The 13543-nt window shown below is 39.3% G+C and overlaps 1 protein-coding gene across 1 annotated transcript in view; it reads right to left on the bottom strand.

Moving 5' to 3' along the window:
* The window catches only part of DISC1 (disrupted in schizophrenia 1), a 176460-nt gene that overhangs the window by 116950 nt on the left and 45967 nt on the right, over nucleotides 1-13543 (bottom strand). The window contains 1 exon segment of the mRNA XM_010004550.1: nucleotides 11263-11498. Within this exon segment, the coding sequence (XP_010002852.1) occupies nucleotides 11263-11498 (236 nt within the window).

Raw genomic sequence — 13543 nt, 5'->3', positions numbered from 1 at the left:
TGCAGAGACTGAAAGACAAAAGGATGCCCTTTAACAGCAAAAATTCTTTCTTACTTTACTGTCACCTAAAAGATCGTTCTTGATGACACACATTCACACCCTATCTCCACGCCACAACACAGTGTTTAGGCAAAAAGCACTTCCATTTCTTTAAAACTAAACACAACTCAGAAAAATTTAAAATTACCCATATTTGAATTTCTAATTCAAGAGCAACAGCCTAGAAGCCTATGCTCAAAAATTATGCATATGAGAAAGCATGATGGGCTGAACCCTCAATTCATATGAATATGTATCCCCTCCCAGATAAAATTATTAAAGAACATGTTATTGACTATTGGCAAATTTAAACAGTTTACAGCATGTCTGAATTTGGCTGCAGTATCAAAACTGCCTGCAAAGGATAACCTCATTCTAATGGTCACAACCTGCAGAAAGCATGACTTTTCCAACTTCAAGGTTTGTAACATCTTTCCTTCTCCAGTTGTGAAGTCACAAGAAGCTGTACTCTCTTAGTAGATGAAAATACATAACCCAAGCCCTACATTTGTAATCTTGCTTTTAACAGTAAAAGAAGTTAACCTTCCAAAAAAGCCTTTGTCCAGTCCTTTGCAAAACAAATCAGAAGTGCTACTCAGGGAACATTTGGTGTAAACACTTGCTACATTCTATGCAAAGGTAAAAAATCCACCAAAATTCTTAAGTCTAGGGATTTTGTTGGACCTTTAAGAAAGAAATTCACAAAACAAAATCAAATAAATCAATACCTTTCTTGCACTTCTATGGTTCCCTTGATGTGTCTATCTCAGAAAACTTTGACAAGTCAGAAAAAAAAGCTTTTGAACAAAACTGTACTTAACAAGAGGCAACTTTAAGCTAGACATGTACAAGTAGGACTAAAAGAAAAAATAACAAACCATACTTGTACCCAAAGTTCTCTTGAGTAAAATCAACAGATTCATTATTACTGATACCATGTGCAGTTTTGTACCAGGGCAAGACCTTCAAGGGTGTTGCCAGTCCTACACTTCCGCTCAGCTGTGAACGTTCAGACATTGCATCAAATGCAGTAAGATGAAACAACACTTTTTCTTTTCTTTTTAAACTCTCCACCACAAAGCTTGATTCTGCCTAACCCAGGAAGACATTGGAGAACAAGATTTTCATTCCATAAGATCTGTTCATAACCCTAGCTGGGCTACGTATCATACCAGGAAAGCAGTTTTTCAGTTAAGCACTTAAGTTACTTTTCATCTTCAAGCAATGATCCATGGTACATTAAACAATGTGATTTTCTTAGTAGCCTATCCCATGTTGGGAAGCAAAATCATCCTTTAAACATAAGTCAGGATTTTCCAAACACACTCAGATTTCTTCCACAGATAATGCAGCCTACAGAAAACTTCTGTAAGATAACAAGAGCTGGTTAAACAATGATAAAACCACAAAATTTCTCCTGAACCTAAGTAGTGAAAATCCAATTTCTCTATCTAAACTTGACAATGCTCTTGAGGCATGGACTTTGACACTAAATAGGAGAGAAAAGCTGTGTTTAATTCATACTGAAAATGAAATTTGTTGCAATTTCAAGGACTACTCACCTGAATTGGAAGTAAAATGCAAAGTGTCACCTTGGAAAGCTTCCAACTTCAAAAATTAATCTGATCTGAGACAAAAACTATCAAGAGATTCACTTTAAGGTACAGGAGCATTGGACCTTCTGCACATTTCAATCTACAAAGTTCTCCAAAGAACATGAATGAGAACCCAGGTCTCTGAACCATCAGAGAGCTGATTTTGCTCCAGCTGTCATTAGCACAGCAGTATTTCTTCATTGTTGCTTTATGTCAAGGTTTGCTCCAATACACATGCTTTCCCACTCAGAATGTGTCAAGAGGCAGAACTAAAAGCACAATTTCCCCATGTCTTTGTATAACCCCAGCTTACCCATAAGACTTCCCATTGAGCCATGTGTTGCTGGCTGACTGCACTTGTCTTTGTCGAGAGTTACGGGGATACAAAGTGGACTGTAATAACTCATCATCCTTCCCAGAAGCTCCTACATACACAAGAACTCTAAACCGAGATGACCCTTATTTGCTGCTGTGCTGTCACGCCCCCCAGTTGTGGGAGGCTTGCAGAAAAATGAGGGAATTAGAAGATAATTCACTTTTTTAAAAAAATATTTATTAATAAGATTTTTCTTAATGCCTGCAATAGGATGAATGAGGCAGCACCTCGGTCTGCATAGTATGGTAGCTGGTTTTTTAGATAAAATCACTACAACAGAAACAACCCGTTCAGTCACTTGAAGATGCTGCTGGCAACTTTAATGATCATTCCAAATTCAATTTTCATTGTATTGAGATATCTCCTAGTCCTATAACATGCCAGTCAGACAGCCAAACTAGTCATCTGTTTCAACCAGCCATCCTCAGGATGCTGTATTTTCCACCTCTCTTCTGTGAGCTGCAGCTGCAGGGCAGTTGAGGCAGTTGTTACTCCAGCTACTACCTGAAACAGGAGCATCAGACTCATAACAAAGGCACAATCAAACAGCTATCTGCAGCAGCAGTTCATCACATTCAAACACTATCCCCAGGTTTTCTGATCTGTCAAGAGATCCCCATTCTTCTCCTACATCTGTCTGGAGTGCACAAAAACTAGAGCTTGCCCACAGCAGCTGCAATTATTCTCCTAAGAATAACATCCATTGTACTTCCCTGACTGAAAGGGTCTGTCCCTGGATATTGTTTTCAGCTGTTTCTCTATTATATATAAACAAATTCTGTATAATACATTGATTCAGACAGCTGGTCATTTTTTTCCTCAAGAGAAATAAGTTTTATTGTATGCACACCCAGAGGAATCAGCACATACGTGGCCTGGACTTTATAGGCTGCTACATCCCACTGGATGTTGTTCAAGCAAGAAGGAAGAACTAGATGCTTAGCAGGGAAAGACCAGATTCTTCATTATACTGCACACATGAATACTCAAGTGGGTAGTACTCATCTTTCTGCTGGGACTTTTTCCTTCTATAATGCTGCTTGGAAGGACAAAAAATTACCTCTAAGATTGCTCCAAAATATCCAGGTTGCTAGCAGTGGCTTTGTCCTCCAAGATGGAAGACTTGCTCTCTCCTTTCCCTGCTATGTTTCCAGCCCCTCCTGTTATTCCCAAGGAGTCCCAGTGCCTACACTGCAGAAGCAGACTTCGCAGAAACCCTTTCTCATCCCTGTAATGGGGTCCTCACCAGCCCTGGTGGCATCAGCATTACTACAAAATGCTGAGCCACACAACAAAGGACTCCACTCAGACACAGACAATTTGATCAAGAAGTCCTCTGCCACATTTTCAAACTCTGGCAGCTCTTGTCCAATGACTGTTTGCACCTTTGCAGGAAGCAAATTCATGTGCTGAAGCTCCAACATTGTACTGCATGCCAGGCTTTGAGTACACAGTTTATTCTAGAATTGCTCCCACACATGAGAAAAAAAAAGAAACAAAGCTACATATCCAGGTAGTCTACCTTTCAATCCCAGACAGAGAACAAAGGAATGAAGTTAATCCTAAAAAGACAAAATGGTGAGGAAAACACCTACCTTTCTACGCAAAGAAAGCTGAGCCTCCTAATCAGTCAGAACACAGAGGAAGAGATAGGCCTCTTCTTTCACTTTTGACTTGTCTTAGCCTCCCACAAAAGCTTGCAGCCAAGTTCTTTGAGAAAGCCGAGACTGAAAGCCTTGATGACCTTCTCAAAACACAAACCCAGCTGTGGGACCAGCTGAAAATGAGACAATTCTGTTATCAAACCTCAAGTTGGGTTATGATGTTTGACATGAAATTTGGAATTTTCCCTCCAAAAGCCCCTTGGGGCAGAGAATGCTGGCTGTGCCACCAGTCGCTTGGAGGGCAGGTGGTCCAGGGAACTTCCAGGACAAAGTCCTCCCCTGGTGTCAAAGAATGCCCTCTCTGGCTCTGGTCCTCTGCTGCAAGCCCATTGCTGCAGGTTTGTGAAACTGACGCACACAATAAAAACGGATCAATGAATCATTAAACAGAAGAACTACAATTAAAAAGCCAGCACACCATACCATCCTCATTATCCGAGCTACAGTAGCAGCAGTTTTGTCGGCTATATATTAAGAACCCCATGAGTGTATTTTGGTTCATCTCATGTAGCACAGACAGAGATGTTTCCTACAACAGAGAACAGTTCTAAAATTCTGTGTTAAGCTTTAAAAAAAAATAATTAAAAAAAATCAGAGCAGCATGAAAGGGCCCTCAGACAAGTCAGTAAGGCAAATACAAGAAGTGACCTGTGCATGGTCCTCATGTTATGACAAGATGGTTTATCACTGACCAAAATTAAGACAACATGAACAGGTCAAGGAGGGGAACTGAAGCTGTCAGAAGCCTTGAATATTCCCATCCTCAGAGCTTATGACTAGGACAGAAATGCACAACAGGGAGAGAAGTTTCTGGGGCTGTGCAGCACTTCTTCACATGGTGTATTTCATATGCAAATACTCTTTCAATTCCTGCAGATCAGCAAAGCTAAAATAACTGAACCAGTGAGGTGACTGAGAGCTCTCTCTTCTTCAATCCTAGTACTCTGTGAAGAGGGCCAGAGCCAACTCAGGAAAAGGGACCAGGGCTTTTCCCAGCAACTGATGGAGTCAGATCCTGCAGAGCATGTAGTAAGCTGAAGACAAGGAACACGAGTCACTCCTAGACATCCTTCAGACAAGTGAAAGCTGGAAGAAGGGCAGAAGGGATGGGCTTTTCCCTTCTCCTGGCTTTTATAGGGTAGGTTGGAAGGGAATACTGGCTCCTCTCTGTTCTGCCCCCTGGATACCTCAGGGTCCTGAACACTGCCCTCTCTCTAGGTCTTCAAACTGATACTGTAAAATTAGCCTGTGCCCCCTCAGACCATAACTTGGAGTCTCTCCTGAAAACATTCAAAAAGACCTTTAAAAGAAACAAGTTCAGATTACTTTGCTTCTAATGTAACTATCAATTTCTGCTTATAATTAAGCACTACTAAGGCTGTGAAGTCAGGAAAAAGTGCAGAGAACAAAAAGGCTGCAAACAACCCCAAAAATCCAATAAGAAAATATCGAAGTAAAGACTCCAAGAGCATCTGGCATTAAAAGTACAGTTCAATTCTCTTCTGTCCCACACACAGGCCCAGCAGTCAGGAATATTAGTGCCTGTGCACCGTGGTAGAAACTTTTTGATGCTATAAAGCTATTTCATCCCTCTGCTCTTCATATTTATGCCACTCTTCTGTTCCCAGAGGGTATTTTATATATATATGCACTCATTTTCACGGAAATAGTCAAAGAAAACCTCAAACCACATATTTAAAAAGAACCTACAGACTGCACATTATCTAGCAAAAACAGATACCTTTTTTAAAGGATTAGGTGCAGCTTGTTTTGCTTCTTCTAAACACAATTCTCCAAAGGTAAGGTTTATCTTAAAAGGTTGAGCTGAATAAATACAGCTGCACTCATACTTCTTCAGCAATTTCATGTAGCTTGTTAATTGCTAATTTGACTAGAAATTTCATGTGGACACACACTTTGAAGAACAAAATATGTACAAAGCAGTCTCTCCTAATGACAGTATATGACAGCCCATTCTAAATGGCATTTTTCCTAAGTTGTTATGTAAAACTACATGAAAGTCTTTTTCAAAGAACTTTTCCCAAGTAAACTAATTTCTTTGAAACACAGAAACACCACTTTTTGCTTTATTAGGCTTTAGCCTCAACTGAAGTTGCTGAATGCCCTAGGTATATTGCAAAGGTTTGCAACCCCCTTAGCATTTGTATTTCACTTTGAGTTAATCTTTGTCAGATGAGCTCCAGGCACCACTAAAGCAGAGTGAACTGGTTGCATAAAACTTCAAGTTCTGCTCCTTGTGCCAGAGGCCATGACAGTACTATAATAAATACTACACGGAATAGAGAACTTCCCTATCTTCAGAAGATCCCTCACACCCACTGTGGAACAAATTCCTACTAATTAAAATTTGTTCCATGGGAAGGGTGGAAGAAGAGGTGGAGCATCCAAATATTTTGAAAGATATTTAATTGCATTTCTTTATTTCAAGCAGCATTTAGAGCTCAGACAGTAGTCCAGATGGAACTGCACAATTTATTTTAAGGATGACATGCTGTACAGTCACATACATCAGTAGATATGGATACAACCAAAAGACAAAGTGAAACTAAATATTCATAGAAGTATAACAGACTTCTCCTGTTTAAACTGTGAAATGTAAAGAAGAAAAAAAAGGAAACAACAGCTACTGAATAAGTCAATTAATTAACATGGTCTCATTTTATAATTAGAGGATTCAAGTCACACTAGTTAAAAATGTGTTACTGAAACAGCATCTTCTTCAGTAGAGGATATAGAAATTATATATTTTGTTACCCTTTGCAATCTCCACAAGAAAGTACTTCACACTGAAAAACTAAGACCTATTTTCCTCTGATTTTAATATGTTGCATTTCATTAAAACAGATGTAGTGGTGAACACACCACCAGCTGCTCACCCCTTTTAAACACATCTCCACACAACCCCATAAATGAACAGAGCTTTTGTGCTGTGATTTCCTTGTTTTATAATGATTACGCCCTTTAATTTACTAAGAGCAATTAGGTCTGTCTGGATGAGCAAAACAACCACATTCTGTGGTCTCAACCTCAATGAGAATCCCTGTCAAAACACACATTAACGTATTTGTCAGCACATTAACTGGCCAGGTTTTAACCTCAGCTTCCAAGAGCCCTCAAGAAAGGGCCCAGAGTAATGTATGTAACATTTCTCAGTTTTTCAAAATCAAAGCATGCTATAGTTACTTTTTGTTTTCCAGACGTCCACCACATACCTAAGACAAACAAGATAAAGCGTTTTTAATCTTGCTGAAAATAACAATGTTTGACAAGAAAAATAAGCTTAGAGACAATGCCCAGCCCTGTGTTACACTGACTTGCTCTCTTGCTTCTCTGCTCATTTCTCTCTAGGCAATTATTCTTCATTTAAGATGTTCTCCCATGTTCCCTGAAGTCTGCTGCAATAAGTTGCTATTTAATAGCATTTAGACTAAGAAAAGCAAAATAATTGGAGCTTTACAGTGAGCTGCAAGCCACTCAATAGAATTCATTATAGCACAGATTGTCTTAGGATGATGCTTCATATCAGCCCTATGTTATTCCAGTGCTGAATGCAACTCATGTACCCAACAAATAATTATGCAAAAGCACTTTATAGTGCTATTTTACTGACTGGCACAATGCAGTTAGAATATATAGTATCTTGCAACTCAGTACACAGGAGCTTGGCATTTACAGCCCATCAATACTGAACAACTTTCTACATAAGCACTGATCTTTAGTATATGTGCGTGAGTAATAGTTTTATTTCTCACATAGTCCTAACTTTAGAAGACTTTAATTATTATCTTTTCTTTGCAATGATTCATAAAATAAAGTGTACTTTTCCAGAACAATCTTTTCCACATAAAATACTCCAAGACTTCAGAATTTAAAACTAATACACTGAACTGGCTTCACCAAGTATTTTAACCTGCTATTTAATATGTGACTGCCTTTCACAAGATGTACTGATTTATGATAAGCCAATGCAAGTCGTGATGAGGGAAATTCTGGCTATACACAGGACAACAAAGTTCACAGCCAGGGTGGTGAAATATAGGATGTCTAGCAAGGCTGCAAAATCTCCATCCTTGGAGACAGGCAAAACTCAGACAGATGGGGCCCTCAGCAACTTGATCTCACTTGGAAATTGTGGCCTTGCTTTGAGCAAAGATTTGACAAGATGACCTCCTAAATTATTCTATAATTGTATGACAATGTAGGGGATGCCCATAGGCACATGAGAAGTATATCCACACCAGATGCCTTACTATCTGCTTGGTGCTTTTTCATCTTACAGAGAGAAAAGAACATGACTGGATGTAGAAGTAGGATAGAATTGTTAGGGTTGGAAGGGACTTTAAAGACCATCTAGTTCCACCCCTGCTGCCATGGGCAGGGACACTTCCTGCTAGATCAGGGTGCTCAGATCCCCATCCAGCCTGGCCTTGGAAACTTCCAGGGATGAGGCTTCCACCACCTCTCTGGGCAACCTGTTCCAGTGTCTCACCACCCTCATGGTGAAGAACTTCTTACTAATGTCTAATCTGAAACTACCCACCTCTAGTTTTGATCCATTCCCCTTAGTCCTATCACTATCCAACATCCTAAAAAGTCCCTTACCAGCTTTTTTGCAGGACACAATAAGGTCTCCTTGGAGCCTTCCTTTCTCTAAACTGAAGAACCCCAACTCTCTCAGTCTGTCTTCAGAGAAGAGGTGCTCCAGCCCTCAGATCATCCTCGCAGCCCTTTGCTTAGTTTAACAGTGAGCCTAACTCTCACTGCTAATTAAGCGTAACTATTTTAGGAACAATAGTCTTCCCCTCAGCCTTTCTGGATATACATCCTGACCTGAAAGCAAGGAGTGGCAGAGAATCCATGCTGGAAATGTGCCTGCTGATCATCACACAAGCACTGCTCTGAGCTGCTTTCAGCCACCTGAAGTAGCAGGTGGTCTGGGACAGAGGTTTGAGAACCAAAGGCAAAGAAGGGGCTACATCATAAAGTCAAGTGGTTGCAGCACACAGCTGGACTGGAGATTTCAGTCTGTGCTCCCAAGGCAGCTTGTGCACTTTTCACTACAGCAGCAGGCACATCATATACAACACAAGTAGATTTTGAATGAGATTTACTAGACCAAGAAGCCACATCATGTAGAGGAAACACCTACCAGGTGTTTTTAATTCAGAGCCACCATCTCCTGCAGAGAGGAAAGAAGCTGCTGAATAGGCAGCAAGTGGTACCTTTTGCTTCTTTGAAAGACTGCATCAGCCAGTTAGCTCCTAAATTGAAAGGAGAAAAGCAGATCTCAGAGGAAGGGCAAGTGCACTCTATTTCTGAAGGCCTAGCTGGGCAGTTGGGAATGGCAGGCACGCACATGCAGTTTGAAATACAAGCAGCCTTATTGCCACATCATAAATAGGTCTGAAGGGCTGAAGAAAGAAGAAGCACCACCTGCTGCCCTTCTCCTAGTAACCTTCTAGTTATGTCACTTATCCTGGGACAGAAACCTGGCTTTTAGCTTCACTGCATCTGTGTGGAGGAGGGAAGATGAAGGTGTATCTTACAGACACACTACAGTTTATGAACCTCTAGAGCCATTTCTACCAACTCATTTAGCTTTTAAGTTGGGAAGAAGAAGGGAAAAAAAAAATAGCACTTCATCGATGAATAGTTGCCAGCTCCCTCAACAACCACGGCCACTAGGTCTCTCTCTTATCTGAGCTGAGTGCTATAACCATTAATCCTCTCCACTTTCACTCTCCTAGAGTCAGATCTCCCCTCGCCTGTTAGTCTTTTGGCCTTTTGCCAGATTTCTGCTTTTGCATTCCTGGATACATTAAGGTCCAGGTTAAGAACTGTGATGAAACACACTCCCTTCCAGGCCACAGAAATTCTTGGCAGGTAAGAGCTTGCTCTGAGGCTGTAGGTTCAGATCCAGACAGGCTTCAGAGGACCCACGTTCTGAAGCTTCCACATTCTAAAACAAGGACTCTTGTTTCCATGTGACCATGCCATAGGTGGGCATCTACATCATTGCCAGTAGATCTGGTCAGAAAAGGCTTTGGGATTTGACAAAAGCACACAACTATAACATGATATAGGAGATATAAACTGTTCCCAAAGGCTGTCACAGATGCCCGCTAAGTGTGCTTACTTGTGCAGCCCAAACAAGCATGCATTTGTCCCCATTTGCAATAGGGAAAATCCAGCTATGGCAAAGAGAGTAGAAGCACCTGATCATTGGCCCTGGTGACACAAAGCTGATCAACAAATAAATCTAAAACAGAAAAGTTCCATTCAAAGCATCTTTTAAAATTAACAGACAGGAAATTAATTCTAAACCTAGATTAAAGTTCTGAACCCACATCAAATAATGAATGCCTGTATTCCCTCAACTGATTTGCTATTAATGGTGCCAGTGACTGAAGAACTCTAAAGTGTCTCCTGCACCAGTACAAATTTAACTCATCTATAAATTATTTCCTAAAGAGTTAAGTGCAAATCAAATGATGCATCAGCAATGTCAGCAGAAAGAAATCTCAAAAATCTAATCTTAAATCAAAGCACACTTGTTCACAGATTGAGACCTTTTATTCTTCAATCTGAGAAACACAGGTAGAAGATACCATTAAAACAAACTAAAGTTAAGAAACTATGTCCCATAACCTCATTTAAAACTTTAAACAAATCTCAGAAGAGAGGAATATTTCCTCTACAAAATGTTCTGCTGACTTCAAGAAAGTCTGTATAAATTAGCACACATGAGCAGCAATTTCTCACAAACGTTAATATAACCAAACTAAATCCAGTAAACATGGAGAACAAAATTGCAAGCAACATAGTTATTGCTTATCTGAAATAAATGCAACTTAGAATAAACATTAATTTTATTTTGCCCTGGTGACACTGCAGCTGTAACACTTTCAAAGTTCTATCACCAGTGTCCCATGGACTGCCAGTACAGTTTAGGCCCTGAAGCTCTTTTATTGCTTTTGTAAATAAAGATGAAGTTATTTACAAACTGTTACCAAGAGTAGCTACTTTTCCATTTTAAAGTACCATATGCTGTGCATTTAGCTGTAGGTATTCCAAAAGCTTTCCTGCTATAACCCTTCCTCCACTACCTTAAGTCCATGGTCTGAGCCTAACACTCATCACATCAAAGTGTTAACTGAAGCAAGAAGCATCTCTAATAATTATTTGGATGGTGCCTAGTATACACTCTCAAGCTGTGAGAAATATGTTGTAATTACTTCATTATCAAGCTGTGAAAAAAATTCCACCAGTTAACAAGAGATAGTTTAAATTTATTATAGGTATTAACAGTTGATGGATGTATGTGTTTTCTGCAGGTAGCTGTTTACCATAACAAAAAGTGCAAGACCTTCAAATAACTACAAAGTCTTCCTTACTGAGCAAATATGTTAATATTAGAACTTCAACAACTGTTCTTAGAAAATACTTAAGTCTCTGAATCCAGACAATCAGTTGGCACAATTATAGAGGAAACAACTGACAGCCAATTCAACGGTACATTGGGAAGATACAACTCTACATCACGGACAACATATTGAAATTCAAATACCTCTTTATTGTCCCTGGCAGTTCCAGACTGAACTGAATTTGATAGGAGGATGCTAACATGTCATCCACAGCCTTGCTTATTTCCTGTAGTTCTCTCAAAGAAACGCAGCCAAGTAAAGCAGTCAATTCACAGTCCTGTGAGTGAATAAGCCTATCTTCTTCTTCAATTTCTTTTCTTAGTTGTTCATCTTTTGCTTCTAATAAAGCCAGTCTTGCTCGAAGGTCTTCAATTTCTTTCTGTATAAAACAGAAACCTGAGTTTACTATGAAGCCTGCTGAAGAAACACCTCTTCTTCTAGTAAGGTTGTTCAACTTAGCACAACAATAAATGAGAAGTTATTTTGTTGTCATGCAAAATTTCTTATGCCTGATGTATCTAGAAACTCTAGTGTTTCCACAGTCTGAAACTTCTCACCTCCATTTCAATAGCAAATTTCAGGTTTCTCTTCCAACACCATCAGTCACCTTTTATGCTTAAAAGACACATGTACTTCCCCAGTCAAAAACTTTCCCAAAAAACCCAAGAACTCAGTTCAACCACGACAACAGAATCTTGCTCCAGACTGGCAGCTAGAGGGATCAACTATCTCTCTGTCCTCCTGCAGAATATCCCTGCATAGGATGCAGCTGGTGAATCACTAACTCCTTGTCTAGTCCTTTTGATTATTAATTTTTAATTAAAGCACAAAAATCCTCCCTTGACTGAAAAGGACCAGAGCTTCAACCTCAGTTGCACTCATCTTGCCAGAAGTTCAAACCCTGTATGTTATGATACTGGTGTTTTTTTAAAGGGCATGTTCTAATTTCTCCTTAAAAAGCAACAGGTACCTTGTAGCCAAGGAAGGAACATTTCATGAAGGAGTCTTGGTTGCTGAGTTAATAATGTTATTTCATATATGGCTCTTGGCTCCTTTTGCCCCAAATTGGAAAAATTAATTTTAAAAAAAATTATATAAATCAAAGAAGTACTACTTGTTATTGAAGCAGTTGAATGCCACACTGGAGAAATCTATTTTATTTCTACATTTCTTACAGTCTTTCTTAAAGTGGCTTTCCAAGCCACTTATACCATTACATTCACATGCAGCCACAGACTGAATGTTCTCTATCTTAAATACAACCAACAAGAAGGGTCTCTGAATTGCTTGCTGTCTCTAGACTCTTGACAGAAATCAAAGCTCATAATTCCATGCTTTGACCATATTCTATCCAGGTATTAAGAAAAATTAAAGAAAAAAATGAATAAATTCCACAACCTTTTTCAGGCAAATAACTAGGCATTCACAAAACTGACAGTAGAAACAACCATAGCTTTTCATGGTAATTCACTTCTTCATTCTCTATCTGTAAAATGGCAATAAGAACATCTCTTCACCTAAAGTGATGCTACAGAGATAAAATTAAGTGGTTTTGAATCCCTCAGATGCTATGTTGATTAATGATGTAAAAAGAGCCCATTCACAAATTAATAAATTTGCATCCAAAAGAGAGTTTGTGTGGCTAAAAGAGTTCTGGGGCCAAACACTGAGTTACAAACATAAAATGGCATTCTAAATATCTTTTCATCTTCAGCAATGTATGAGGCAGGGATTCAGGAAAGAAAGGCATGCTCATATAAATACTTTAATAAGAAATCCAAATTATGCATGGCTAACTGACTGGCATTTCTTTGCTTTTGAGTTCTAGTCTTGGAAACCTTAATGTTCTTTTAATGTTTTCAACGTAGTTGAAGTGAAGTTTAGTTCACCAGCGCTCCTTTTGTCAACAAACACATTTTCAGGTTTGCTGCACTGCAACAAGCTCTCTTCAGTATCACTTAAGCAAATAAGCAGTCCTTGCATGTTAAAAGGCTGACTGGCTCAAAAGTTTAAACCTATATTAGTGCTGCACATTAGATTATTCCATTATTTTCCTCCTTTTTTGGTTTTATATTTAGCGAGAAAAGAACAGAATGGCCCATGTTTCAACCCACAGGCATTTGTCAAGGACAGAAAGGTCAGCAGGCCAAAAACACCAGTTTTGTTTCTTTCAGTCTCAAATCAGGCTTTTAATGCTTACAAAGGACAATTCTGTCTCTGTGTTACTTGTTTGGGAATACTGCCAAAATCTTAATAGGCTATACTTGATACAAAGACATTCATACTGGTTGCAATCCCTGCAAAAAGCATCTTAACATGGGAACAGAAAAGGGAGATGAACAGAATTTGGTTTTACAAACACGCTTTTAGCGCTGAAATGTTTTTACAACATAAATAGATATCAGAAGCACACAGAGAAAGCTG

The sequence above is a fragment of the Chaetura pelagica genome, unplaced genomic scaffold (assembly GCF_000747805.2).
Source record: "Chaetura pelagica isolate M959 unplaced genomic scaffold, ChaPel_1.0 scaffold9, whole genome shotgun sequence".
In the NCBI taxonomy this organism is placed as follows: Eukaryota; Metazoa; Chordata; class Aves; order Apodiformes; family Apodidae; genus Chaetura; species Chaetura pelagica.
The sequence above is the reverse complement of the archived record's forward strand: the minus strand, read 5'-3'. Positions and strand labels throughout refer to the sequence as shown.